This window comes from Schistosoma mansoni, chromosome 4 (assembly GCF_000237925.1).
Source record: "Schistosoma mansoni strain Puerto Rico chromosome 4, complete genome".
Classification (NCBI taxonomy): Eukaryota; Metazoa; Platyhelminthes; class Trematoda; order Strigeidida; family Schistosomatidae; genus Schistosoma; species Schistosoma mansoni.
The window spans coordinates 17,537,227-17,552,265 of NC_031498.1; the positions used below are offsets into that span (position 1 = coordinate 17,537,227).

General features: G+C 33.5%; 2 protein-coding genes across 2 annotated transcripts; both read right to left on the bottom strand.

Moving 5' to 3' along the window:
* Positions 1 to 1,768: 1,768 nt before the first annotated feature.
* Smp_155890 (putative alkaline phosphatase) lies at positions 1,769 to 6,036 on the bottom strand (the record flags this gene model as incomplete). Its single annotated transcript, XM_018797015.1, has 5 exons — positions 1,769 to 1,976; positions 2,176 to 2,344; positions 2,887 to 3,161; positions 4,287 to 4,500; positions 5,640 to 6,036. 5 exons carry the CDS (start codon positions 6,034 to 6,036, stop codon positions 1,769 to 1,771), a joined length of 1,263 nt encoding a protein of 420 aa, XP_018652099.1.
* A 1,223-nt stretch (positions 6,037 to 7,259) lies between these two features.
* On the bottom strand, positions 7,260 to 11,402 carry Smp_155900 (hypothetical protein; the record flags this gene model as incomplete). The annotated part of the gene is made up of 3 exons (XM_018797016.1): positions 7,260 to 7,513; positions 10,352 to 10,489; positions 11,360 to 11,402. 3 exons carry the CDS (start codon positions 11,400 to 11,402, stop codon positions 7,260 to 7,262), a joined length of 435 nt encoding a protein of 144 aa, XP_018652100.1.
* Between the last annotated feature and the right edge of the window lie 3,637 nt (positions 11,403 to 15,039).

Genomic DNA, 15,039 nt, shown 5'->3' on the forward strand with positions numbered 1-15,039 from the left:
CCAGAAAAGCTACTTTATATTTTTCGAACATAAACCAATTTACTGAGACAAGTGAAAGTCAAAGTGATTGTGACTTTTCATCAACTGACCAGAACTTATATTTCACAAGCAAACAAATAGTATAAATTATAGTCAACCTTATAGTTCGTGATTTAATATCATATATAATGGTGAAATAATGTCGTATATTAATGACATTTAGTTGACAAGTACTTATTTGTGAAAACACGTTTTTACATTGACTTTCCGTTGGCTACTTTCAATTAGGTCATTTTCAGTTACAATGTGATGATTTTGAAATGGAGTACTCCAAGACAAATTTATCATGCTATTATGCATAGCATATCCATTCACTGTTTCTAATTTTAACTCACATCAATATTACATACTTTTCATCAAGCAAACGATGCCGATACGAACAAGGGTGAATTCGAACTAAATTAATAATAATAATAATAATGCGAGGAAGAATGATTCCAAATACACATGAACGATAAGACATTATGATACTCAGAATTATAAGGATGCAGGTATGTCATCACGCACTTTAAGTAATTAACAATTAGCCTACTAAGAAGTGTATATATGTCGGTTGTAACAGGTGATTAGTCACACATATCCGCACAAGCCAGCAAATGATAAAGTAAAGATATAGGCAAATAGTTACCGACACATGTGACGATGCCTATTAAGAAAGTTATTCAAGGAGCATAATAAACATAAACTTTTACAGACTCAAGTGAAGGTGGGATAGCTATAATATAACAAACTCATGTTATTATGTTTCAATTGTTAAATGGCGAGAATCCGTTGCTGAATTCGTCAATAAATTATGTTAGCGATAACGAAGTAGTCAGTCTTTTGATTGCCTTCCGAATATCTGACTAATCTGTATCCAGTTAACAACATTTCGATACTCATTAAATGCTTTTTGAAACTGGATTTCATGACGAATACATATCAACTGAAGAAATTCTGATGAACTAAACAACTAACTAATTGTAGTTTTGACTCTTTAACAGTGTTCCTTGTGGAGCACACTAGACATCAGATGTACAGTGTTCATGTCTTCAGGTCAGTACATTACCGTTAGATCACTGACTCAGAATTTGGTAATTCGAATCTTCCTCGAAACATTAGAAGTACGCATTATTAAAGTACTCCCCATCAGACAAAACAGCTGTTCAACATCCCCTAGTTTCCGAGTCCTCGCAGTTAATATCACTTTGTGTCAAAAATTCACCTCAATGTGACCAAATCTCCGCAAACATCTCATCCAAACAACAAATGTCTTTTCACTCATTCGTTGTAATCATTCTTAACCCGAGAAATGGTTCACGGGTTACACGTGAGCTTTTATCTTCGATCTTACTGTTGACAGACCTTTCAAACGGATTCAAAACTACCAATCACCATGCAACTTCGATATTATTCTCCAGTATCTTAACTAAATTGAGACTGATTGTGTGTCTGGATATGTTTCTCTCGGATTACGTTGAATGCCCTGTGTTGAAACGCTATTTATGTGACGATAACACAAACTTTCAGGAGTCAGATATGAAAACTTTGAAATGGTGAGTCCAGTTGTCAATTGTTTTGAGACTTCAAATATTTTACCAAGCATAACTTCGAGTTACTAGATGTAACTTATTCTCATTTCATTTCGGATTGTTGAAGCTTGACAATGGTCGGTCCAATTGTTGACCATTACATACAACAGCTATTTGTAAATTGATGTGTGTTGGTTGGAAATCTTTTTCCCGTTTACTCAAATGCTTACAAATGGAGCAAAATCACTACTTACTTTTGCAGTATTATCCACATCTAGCACACTTATATTCCTTGTCGGATGGCCGACCACTCCGTATGCATGAGAATGATCAGCTGTTACTAATAGTAACGTTTCTTGTTGATCAACAAGTGACAATGCTTTCTCGACGGCTTTTTCCAACTCCAAAGTTTCAGTTAACGCGTATCTGTAATCGGTATGAAATCAAAAATGTAATTGTATCATCAACTCACTTAAAAGCACAGATAAATGGGTCGGAAACTTTAGGTTAAACAATAGGGAATAATCTACATCAGTTTAGTTCCATACTAAAGACCAATAACATTATGACTGAGTAATCAATTTTAATGGTAGAAATAGTTGCAATTATAATAAGAGTTTCTTACTGGGCTTGATTTTGGTGATTCCCATGATCAATTCTGCCTCCTTCAACTAACAGAAGAAATCCTTTAGGATTGCGAGAAAGTACTTTGATAGCAGCTTCTGTCATTTCTGCCAAAGTTGGTTGGTCTTGATTTTCTAGTCGGTAAGCCAAATGGTTCGGAGCAAACAAACCTGAAAATCAATGCGTAAGATTATATCTGAATGAAATGCCGTAAAATAAACGATGGTGTCAGTAAATCAATACACCACGTTAAACGTTTGGAAATCTTACAAACGTGAAAAGGAGCATCAAAACAATTGGCACGAAAACGGCAGAATCGAATGTTTGCTCAACACAGGTGAACGGTATCACAAAACCACTCAATTCCAGTCTGATTCACATATGCACAGTTTTAACACTCAGTGGTCATCGAACTGCCTGTCCACATAATCAAATCATCACAAAACATTTTTCTGAAAATTATTAGACATAAAGCATTAGAGAAACGTCAACAGATTATTTCTAGGAAACAACAATTTTGTGATGGTGGCCAGAAGTCAAATTAACACGGGATTTCCATCTTAACTTTCGACCGATGCCTACGAACACTGCGCCTACAGTCGATAACGCTTCAGGCAGCTTCATTTTGAAACACAAATAAAAACAGAGTTGTTTACTAGTTATCGATCCACAATAACACTATGTAGCGAAACTCATGAATCGAAGAACCTACCCAAAACGTAGTCAACCGAAGACCAGTCGGTTTGTTTAAACTCATTGTTTGTATGTAAGAGAACATGCTTGTGGTTCATTTTGGTCTGTATTTCCTGCCATTCATTTAAGAGGTTGCGTGAATCAGAGCGTTTCCCCTTCACGTTGAAAGTGGTATTGTCTGATGGACCATAGAATTCGCTTGCTCCTCCTCCCATTATGACATTGACATGAGAAGCGTTAGTTAGTAGTTGTGCAGCGGCGTCTGTGCAGTGGAATGCGTGCTCGTTTGATGGACTGAATGAGAGGGAGGAGAAATGAGTGATAGCGTTAATAATAATAGTAATAATAATAATATTATTATTATGACCCTATATTTTCTGTACATTAAGGAACCTTTGAAGTAAAGTGCTTCTCGCATATTTCCCGCCTTTTCTCTGTTGTTCAAGTCGCTAAGTAGTGCTAGCTTGGGGATTACGAGACTAGCTCACGATCCGTATATAGCGTTCATGCATCAAGACTTATCACTCATATCGAGCTGGGTTCGTATGCCCATGCGGTTCGTGAACACCGAATATTTCATTGTGATCATCACTGGGTGATTTGCTTATCCTGAATATTCTGGAATCAATTGTAACACATATATAGCACAAACCATTCTGAAATTCTGTATGTAGTTAAATAAACAAATCAATTTATATAGACGAATAACGAAGGAATGGTGTTTAATTCATTTAGATATCACGTGGATGGAGGTGGCCGACCGAATGGATGATAAAGTAATCAACGTAGATTCCCTTGACATTTTTGAAGAGAACTTATTATAAACTCATTTGTAAAACCCAAGTTCATGTTCTCTATTTTGAACCAAACATTTTCATATAGAGACGATATGGTGTTTTCATATTTTGGCTGAAACAGGTGAACGGTAATTCCAATCCTATCTATTCATGACTGTGGAAAGCCCAAATAAGAGAGTAATAATTGCGACGTTCTTCTTATTTAGGAACAGAGCAATCCGACATAAAGTAACAATAAGGCACTTTAATGGATAAAGTTTTTATAGCTTACGTACGAATATGAAATTTCACTTCAAATTCACAATTTCTTTTTGGGTTATATGAAACAGATCATTTATAGACACAAACTTAAATAAACTTTATGATGTATCGATTCAGTGTAATACACGATTATTTTTTAAGAAAAACCAAATCCCACCAATTTTATAAATTTCTTTCACTGTGTATTGCAAAAAGCCTTTTTCTGACATTAATGCTTCTTAGCTTGTAGTACTCAGGCAAAACACACAAAACACTAACTGCAAACGGAGTTCATTGCAATAAAAACCTACGCATGTAATCTATGTACTTTATCACATTAAATCTGTACATAAACGTAAGGTCTAAGATAATTTACACTTACACTTTTGACTCCCAATCTCGATGTAACATATTTGCATATGCTGCTGCGGGTGTTGCATGAGTAACTCTCGTAGTTGTAACTATTCCAGTAGAAAATCCTGCTTTAGAGGCGTACATGATAGAAGATTTCGCCCTTTCCAATTCTTTTAACTCAGTACATTCACAGCACTTCACTGTTCCCGTAATACCAACGGTATTAAATGGCCCTTTCACACCTCAAAATAATTTAAAATTATCAAAAGATGCAGCAACAATTACCCATCAATTAGAACAACAGTAAGCTAAATTGCCAAGTGCGCGATTTTGTATAAATCTCATCACAATAAATTTATTCATCTTTGACAATATAGTGATCAGCTCACAAAGTAGAATCTTGTACTTCCAACTCAAGTAAGATCAACAGTTCTTCGAACTAGATCAGTGAACTATGAAAACTGTATTTGATACTCGACCTTCCGAAATCCTAATATATACACTGCAAAACATGTTCTTTGTTTGAAATGGACTTTGGTTTGATTCTTCGAACGATTAAAATACATTATTAAGTGTATTTAATATTTCGAAAGTTTTAGTCTAGTATATTTTCCATTATTGACAAATATCAAAAGAGAAACATTGTAAAAGAAGTATCACCGTTCACTGACTAGTTGCCTTAATTTAGCTCATGAATTCACGATCAAATACAAAGCTTTTATTTTATTACATGGAGAATAACATCACTGAATCACTCAAATGTAATCTGATGGTCTTGGCTACTTACTCCAATCAATTTGATGTCCATTTTCTACCTAATTGGCTCTATAAGGTTTAACCTCCCACATGAACTCTAACGAAACTCATGATAAAGTAGACCGAGAAGAGGAGGCGAGTTATTATCTCTACTGCATTTGTCTTTCTCCAGATGATAAAATTATGAGAAACTCTGACCAATATAAATAGTCGATGGAGTGCGAACTTCATTAGTATATATGGGATAATTAAATACCGATCAGAAACATCAAAATTGATCTGTACCATACCTATGTCGATCAGAATAAAATCTTTCAAGTAAGACTAGTTATACATTTATCCATTCTCCAGATTCCGCTTACATTGTACAGAAGAATTGCAGAAATATTTTGGTAAACGAGACTATCTACAGAATATCAACTCACAAAACATTTTCAAGTGTATTTAATTTCACTAGCTTCAAATATACACATTGTTCTATGATCAACGGAACGTTTAGATTTTCATCACACAGAACATGTATAGTTGCTTGGTTATGAGTGTATTAAAATATGACAACGTAAATTTACTAAGGCATGAAGTAGTATTTTTCTCATTAGAAATATTAGTTCACCTTACTACTTACCTGACATAAAGGCAGTCGCTGCAGAACCTGAATCTGTTGTGAGTCTATCTGAGTTGAATGTACGGACAAGTGATGCAACAGGCCAGTTCTCCCATACTAGTTGTACATCACCACCTAAAAAATCCATCTTCTCCGCTTTCAAATATCTTGCTCCAGTAACAGTGTTCAAGCTCATACCATCACCAATAAATAAGATGACATTTTTTGGTCGTTTGAGTAATAAGTAAGATAATGATTTTTCAAACTTATTAAATCTCTCATCTGCTGATTTCTTCCAAGTTTCAGGATCTGCTACATTCAATAAGGACGATTTGCACTCAATTTTATACAGTGATAGTATGACTGCTATGAAAAATAATAAGGGTTTTGAAGCTGTCGATAAGACAGTTGGAAGCATATTTTGTCTTACGAGGTTTACAACTTTTGTCGTTTGATTTTGTTCGTTTAAATACTGCCTCACAAACCGAAACTTTCTAACTTTTGCCATGCACTGACTTCTCATTGGCTTATTTTTGGATTACCTAACAAGTATATGTAAATTGTCGATTTCAACCATTCACATGGCTCGGATTGCATCCATTATTCTAAATTTTAATGGATTGATTTAATTGATGTTGTACTAAACACACTATTTTAAATTGTTGATTATCAGTAATATTTTTATTAGCCTTTGTATCAGAACTAAGTAGATTGATATTTTTATGCACTTAATACTACTTTAGATACAAATTGTTGCTGAAAATAAGGTTTAATGTTAAAGAATATTGCAGCAATGAAAGATCTTAAATGCAGTTGATTTATTAATATAGTTACGACTGAGAATTTCATGAAAACATATGAAATCAGCTATTGAGTCTTCGTATATTACAATGATAACTCCTCCTGTAGCTGTTCTGGGGTTAATGCCGGTTCCAAACCCTAGTGAAGAAGGAGCATTTGGCATGTGGTCAGCAGCCCCATCTCGTAGAGTAAAGCCTTGCTAAAAGTACTCAAGCCTGAGAAAACAACTGAAACCATTTAAACTCTGCCCTGGGAGTTAATAGATCTTCATTCATCTCTTCTTCACATGTTAAACAAATATGGTTTTGACTTGTGTTGAGTTTCCTTAAGAAGTTGTTCACATCTTCACGTTTATCACTTGTGACCAAAACGTCAACCAAGTAGCGCTTATACAGATACATCTTTTGAAATAAGTTTTATTCAAATATGTTCAAGACTGTATACTGAGGTTTACTAAAGTCTTGGCTACACAAAAACTGGAAACCTTTTCTTGGGAACCCTTCAAAAATAACCTGTTCTTACCCTTTATCTACCTTGGTAATACTGATTTGTTGTCCATAGTGGTTTTCACATTGCGTACTTTATTAGTATCCTTATTTCCTCGTACCTTTTGACTTGTCAGATTAGTTTTTTTTATTTTTTCATACATAATGTCTTAACAAATATTTGTATAATCAGATTATTCGGAATTTACTGCGCAAACATACCGCATAATTATAAAACGCTTCGTCTTCTCATTGCATTATCCAAATTTCAAATCGTCTATGATTGGTAGTTCATTATCTGTATCAAAATTGGGTACATATTATTGATAATACACAAAATATGAAGATATATATATCAAAGTCTAGCGTCTTTAAATTTATGCCTCATGGTCACACTCAGTCCAGAACGACTTTGACATGTAATAACAGGATAATTTTTACTAAAACGATAGAGTGAAATTCCACACATAGAGAAGTCAATGATGTGTTCTGTTTCCGCCTGTGAGCTACCTAAGGATAGAGCATAAGCTGAAAGAGAGTTGAAGTGTTCAAGGATGTTGCATAATTCATGTTTCAGTTGACTGCTGATTTGACGACGATCATCTTTTTCTATGGTAAACAAACAATTTACAAGAACACTTGTTGATCGGCAGTTAATAAAATACTCACAAGATAATCTGTATAGCAAGAGGTGGTTATATTGAAGATGATAGAAAATGAAAAATTTCAAATAACTCTTTTCGTCCATAGATTTGAATGAAATAGCAACAATGACAACAACAACTGAATTAAAATAATATGGAATTCATTTCGTTCTACGACAAAATGTATTATTCAGACAATAATTTATGAACGATATTCGGACTATACTTAAGTGCCCTTCAGTAACTTTAACGACTGTAAGAATCAAAATAGAATCCTTAATTAGTGTGGTGAATTTGTATTAGGATTTACTTTTCAACATTAGGGTTTTCATTATGACCGAACATCAGCTATAATACCAGAATTCCGTTTAGGCATATAAATGAATGAATTTTGTTCCAAGTCAATAGTCACTACCTTAGATCTGATTGGTAATTTCTTAAGTTTTGGGTCTGTTATGTGGTCTGTCAGAACCAATTTTAACAGTCAATGAGGTGAGTTGTAAGAGGAATATTGTTAAATTTTTTTCAACCTACGAACAGATTGTTTAGTTCCACTCCTAGAAAGTCACAAGGGATAAATAATAAACTCTCATCTCTAACTAAAATTTCCAAACATTTTTGGACATAAACTCCCCAACATAATGACCACACTGGTTCATATTGAAATATCGGAATCTAAAGACTAGATTTTTAAGTGAAATGATGGATTCTGTGCTGCTTATTAAAACAATAAAGCCATGAAATGACCCAGTGAATGTACATAATTGTTATTGAATAAGAATGAACCTTTTAAAATCGATGATAAAAATGGCTTGTGAACATTTGAATGTTTTGAACTTTCAAACAAGATACATTTATGCTCACAATATCTTTTCTATGGGTTTATTAAAGTTCATTGTTATCTTGGCATATATTCAATCGAAATTAGTGAATGAATTATTCTAAACGTCAAAATCGAATTCTTAACTACTCATACAGAATTTATCGGCTAAAGATAATCAAATTAAAAAAAACAATGCTTACAATTATCAATAAATTTATTAGCTTATTAATTTTTTGTTATACAGTATTATCATTACCACTCATTCTCACTAGCCTTCTATAATGAATTAATTTCCGATGAACAAAACGATTACAAATATTTCTAACATCGACATGAATTTCTAAACACTCCGATTATTTAGTGTATGATCACACATTGTTTTAGATGATGAAATTACGAAGTTGTAGCACAAATATATCAATGATAAGAAAGCGAGATGTCATTAATATGATTCTCCAAATGTGTTGATTAACAATCTGGCTCAGATATTATAAACACTAATGACCTGAGAAGATCGGCAACACCATCCAGAATTCATCCGATGGATTACACTGCAAGGTCGTGCATGGAGGATAGATGACAGATGCATTCCAAGTGAGGATCGGAGTCAAAAATGGCTGCCTAATCTCTGTCTTTCTGTTTCTTCCGGTGGTTGACTGGATTATGAAGACATCCACATGTGAGGGGATGCACGAAATATAATATACAGTTTGCATGCAACTGGACAGTTTGGACGTCGTAGGTGACCTGACCCTTCTATCTCACACACACCAACAAATGCAGGTCAAGACGACCCTCAGTAGGCTTCAACGTACATAAGGGAAAAACCAAGACCTTCAAGTACAACAAAGAGAATATCAACCCCATCTCACCTGATGGATAAGCTCTGGAAGATTTGAAAACTTTCACGTAGCTGGTCAGCATCATCTATGAACAAGGAGGATCTGATGCAGACGTGAAAGCAAAGATTGGAAAAGCAAGAAAAGCATTTCTACAGTTGAATAATATATGGAACTCAAAACCACTGTCTGTCGACCAATATCGAAGTTAGAATCTTTAATGTGAACGTCAAGATAGTTCTTCTATATGGCACTGAAAGTTCGAGAACTTCTACTACAACTATCATCAATAAAGTACAAGTATTTGTAAACAATTATCTACACAATATACTGAATGTCCGTTGACCGGATACAATCAGCACCACCCTACTGTGGGAGAGAGCAGTCCAACTACAATCTGAAGAGAAATTTAGGAAGACATTATGGAAGTTGTGCCTCAGACATACATTGTGGAAATCATCAATTTGCATTACAACGCATGTGTTAACCTGGAATCATTAAGGGAAACTGAAAAGAATACAATTAGCCGCGAATTTATAGCAGACATGAAAAGGATGAATATCAACTGCAATGAACTGGAAATAATTGTCCAGGACAGAGTTCGATACAGCATGCTGGCGGGCGGCCTGTGCTCTTTTATAAGGGGTAACAAGCGTGAGTAAGTAAGTAAGTAAGTAAATCACTACTTCACCAACATTTCGGAAAGTGACATTCAATTTCCAAATTTAACTTGTCTAAATATTTCATCAATACGAACATCAAAAACTAAATTAATGTTAATTAGTTTTATTTGACCAGTGTATTAATTCAAAAATAAGTGTTTGTGCATCCATTAATCATTTGATGAATTTTTGTCTAATCTAACCTAATAAATATTACAAATAATAAATATACTTACATGATTAACATGAAATTAATAATTTAAACAAAATACCACAAAATATACACTAATGTATGAAAGTGTACAAAATAATACTGAGAAATAGTAAATAATAAAAGTTATTCAGATGAAGTCCACTGAGTCGAGATCCATTGTTTCCTTCGTCACAATGTGACTGATCCGTGTATAGTCCGATACAAAGTGAGTACATAGTTGCATGAGCAATAAATGTATTATCTAATGAAGAATGAAATAGTTCACTGTAAGGTCCATTAGCATAAATCGGTACATCCTCAGCACTGTGTGTGGAAAGACTGAGTCTCACCAATGATTCTGCTGTGTAGTTGCTTGCGAATCTATCCTCTGTTTCCGGATCAGATCGAGGTGCATCCAATATACCTCTTGGTCCATTGAAAAAGGAGGATATGAGATATGATTTATTATCATCTCCCTGTAACACAAAACAAGGCAATATTAAATAATCTCGTTCCACTAAATGTAACAATATTCCTCTCATGGTCTACTGTTATTTTAGAATATTAAAGATTCCCATTGTGAAAATTAGAACAACACATGTAACTGAACAATTGTTTTCAATTAGATCGTCATCAGGCTTTACTCTAATATACAGGAATATTTATACGACGTGTTCTATTTCATTGTGATTATTGACTCAAATAGCCTTGATTGGTCTAACATTTTCGTATAAATATTCACGTATATTAGAGTAAAGCCTGATGACGATCTAGTTGAAAACAATTGTTCGCTTACATGTGTTGTTCTACTGTTATTGTTTATCACATAGTATTTGAATCCGTAATAATATTATTGATGACAGAGACGTGTAAGTTGGGAGATTGAAAAAAAATAACAAGGTTGTTCTAAAGGACTGTAATTTTCCTCAAAATCTTTCAACATTTTGATTTCCCAATGTAAAGAATAGTAGATATTCAGTGACCATATTAAATATTCCGAAGAAACGTTACTATGTGATACAGCGAAAATGCCATTCACTTCTTTGTTACACCAGAAAAGCTACTTTATATTTTTCGAACATAAACCAATTTACTGAGACAAGTGAAAGTCAAAGTGATTGTGGCTTTTCATCAACTGACCAGAACTTATATTTCACAAGCAAACAAATAGTGTAAATTATAGTCAACCTTATAGTTCGTGATTTAATATCATATTTAATGATGAAATAATGTCGTATATTAATGACATTTAGTTGACAAGTACTTATTTGTGAAAACGCGTGTTTAAATTTACCAGTCGGTTTGTTTAAACTCATTGTTTGTATGTAAGAGAACATGCTTGTGGTTCATTTTGGTCTGTATTTCCTGCCATTCATTTAAGAGGTTTCGTGAATCAGAACGTTTCCCCTTCACGTTGAAAGTGGTATTGTCTGATGGACCATAGAATTCGCTTGCTCCTCCTCCCATTATGACGCTGACGTGAGAAGCGTTAGTTAGTAGTTGTGCAGCAGCGTCTGTACAGTGGAATGCGTGCTCGTTTAATGGACTGAATGAGAGAGAGGAGAAATAAGTGATGGTGTTAACAATAATAATAATATGATGATGATATTGATGATGATTACTGCTTAATCTGCTATCTTAATGAAACTAGAGCTACAACAATTTACACATTTTGTAAAAACAAAAATCGGTTGTAATTTTTTATTCAAACAGTATGCTGAATTGATAAATTAATGTGTGTAGGCTGTTATATGTATACGTCAATAAGTTGACAATTTATTCATGACAACTTATTTTATGCTCATATCGAGCTTTTTTCGTATGGCAATGCAATTCGTTAGTTATTTTATAAGTTTCAGTTTCCAGTTATAACTCGTTCGATGATTCATTAGTTTCTAATGAAGTCCTTAATGAATTTGAGAAAATTATTTCAAATGAATCAAATTCTGACGATTTTATAATAAATGTTGCTTGTTCTCACAAACCTTAGTCAATTCTGAGCACAAATTCTCAATAGGTTCAGATCTAATTATAATTCTGATGGGCTCATATGTAATGCTATTTGTCCTCGCAATCCGTTCACTTCTAGTCAGTGTGAGAAAAATGTTTTAAATGAGTCACATTCTGATAATATTTCAGATGTCATTTTAGCAGATGTTGGTTGCTCTCACACTTCATTTATGTCACATAGAATCCCTCTTCAATGTTATGATAAATCAACTGATATAATAAATGTTTGCGAAGCAGTCGCAAAACCAGAATGCACAGGAGTGACAAAAGGAACCTTCAACCTCTGTGTGTACCCATACGCCCCAATGCTAACATATAATAAATGTGTTAGCAGTGGTAAGACAGTTCAGGTCAAGAAAGTCACATTATTTGTAACGTGGGTACATGAAGATCCAACTATGTTTCGTGGGGTAATGGGAATCGTATATGCATTGCGCGTAGCAGCAGAGCATAGAAGTCAGAAGCTTAAATAGATTTTCTGAAAATGCAGCTAAAAACAAACCAAATGTAGGCTGGAGCTTGATCACGTGACCGTCCGAGATCCTAGAGAGTACGAAAAAGAACAGCAACTTTTTCAAATAAACTCTCCACAGAAAAGTTGTTCTTACGTATTCTATTAAAAAAGAGGAGGAGGTGATATGACGGGATTGATAGTCAGAGTTGGATTCTTTTACTCATTATGATTTTTGTTCAACATCATTTCCGTTTTAACTGAAAGTGTAGTATTTGCTTTGTTTTCTAGTATGATACTTTATTCGGTATAACATAAGATATTCTTGTATTAAATAACATAAACTATGCTCAGCATGATACGCAACATATGATTTGTTATAACTGTAAGTATTTTTCGTGTATGTGATCTCACCCTAATTATAATCAAATGGGTTTACAATCAACGTATAAATGAGTGTATTTTCGACCAGGGTTATCGTCGTGTTTTGAGCTTGATAAATCTTCACTAGTACCAGTCTTGGTGTTCTTATTTTGAGTCGTGGGAATTGCAATAGTTTCTCATTTACAGAAGAAAAGGAAACTTTGAAACACTATACACTATTTGCAATATTTTACAAAGACCATAAGTACACGCTTTCTGAGTGTTTACATCAAAAAAAGCTTTCTCCTTACTCTGTCTTCAAGTGATTAAAGGCAATGGCTAGGTAACAGGAAGAGACGTCAGTAACCTAATCCATCTAATAATTTATTGTATCGTTGTGGAACGTATCTATTAATCGATACTCATGTTAAACGGAATTTGTTTTTCTTAAAAGTTACACTAAAATTACACCAATTAAACTGATCATAGAGTCACGCGAATATCGAGCAATCAACACTTGAATTTCATTCTAAGACATAGCTGAACATGACCATCGTACATGATTTATGGCATAAATGTAAAACAATCAACAGATTCATGAATCGGTATGGAAAGAAACCTAAATTTGCTAGATCAGATGTTTTATGTGGTGTTTTTTCCAATAAACTAAATAAGCATATTGTATCTTAGCTTCATACATTACATTTAGTGTTGACATTTTCAACAAAACAAATTAATGAACACCATAAGCGGTCTAATATGAATGATGGTTTTGATCAATCTCATGGAAAAAACCTATCAGTAGTTAATTAAATATCTCGATAAAACAATTCTTGTTGTATTTTGAATCGGGTTAATAAGCAAAAATAGAATGACGTTCTAGCTTACATCAACTCGTGAATTCGACTATGTAAATAGAAATGACAGAATGAAAACTGTTTTTTCACTGCTGTTACATATAGTCCAGGATAGAGTGGGTTGGAGAAAGCTGGTCGGCGGCCTATGCTTCATTGGGAGTAACAGGCGTAAGTAACTAAGTAAGTTATATATAGTGCTATTTCAGGACATTTCATCCACCAAATTTACATACATTTGTTTCTGAGTTAAACAAATAATCATATCAGATATAGACTCTTTTAAATCAATGAAAATAATCTATTAGTCGTTTGTGTTTAGCATATTTCTTCAAATGATCAATTTTCCAATGGCAACCAACTTGTTCACTGAAGAATAAATCACAAATGTTGTTGACATTATGTACTTGCTAAAAAAAATTTATCATCATTGACGCCAATTCAACTATTTCGATCACTCCATCTAAATTCTATCTAAAGTTAATTATTGATTTTTTTGCATTTCACTAGTTCATTCTAATCATAAATTTTCTTTCGAATGTAAACATACATTTGACAAAATCTGTTCACACTTCGATATGTGTAATTTACACAAATTAAGACAGTTTTCTCATCAACCATAATCGAACATGTGATTTTAATGTTGAAACCGATTTTACTAGCTGATAAGTTACAGTACTGATATGTTCAATAAACTAGTAATGACGACAGAAAAATAAAAAATGTCTTAGTCACATTGGTTGTCAATTACTTGTCAAACATTTTATCAATTAGCACAATTTATGGTTTTTTAGTTGTATGTCTTGAATTCATTGGATTTCAAACAACTTTTTGGTGTTGTGTTACTTCATAGAACTATCCTTATTTGAATCTCACTTTTGACCTACTTAATGAGAGTAAGGATGTGGGATTGATCTGACGTTAGTGTCAATATCCTTTTTAAACAAAATGATAATGTGTTTCTCATCTTTATCATTTTGATAAAATGTTTTCTGAAATAAGCTTGAGTAATTTGATTATCAAATTTTAATAGATATTTCGTTTAAGCTTTCTTTTACGGTTAGATTTTAAATTTACTTATCAGGTTTAGTCAGTCAACTAAGGCAATTCATTGATCTTTTGTCACTTTTTTTTAAAACTACAAATGTTGGACGTTTAAAAAGTTTCTGGCAATTAATTCCTTGAAGTGATGTACTGACCTAATAATCATTAAAATCCATATTAATTTCTTTGTTACCATACATATACTTAAGTCCTTTTTTTGATTGACGTTCGTATACATTATCTTATGAGTGA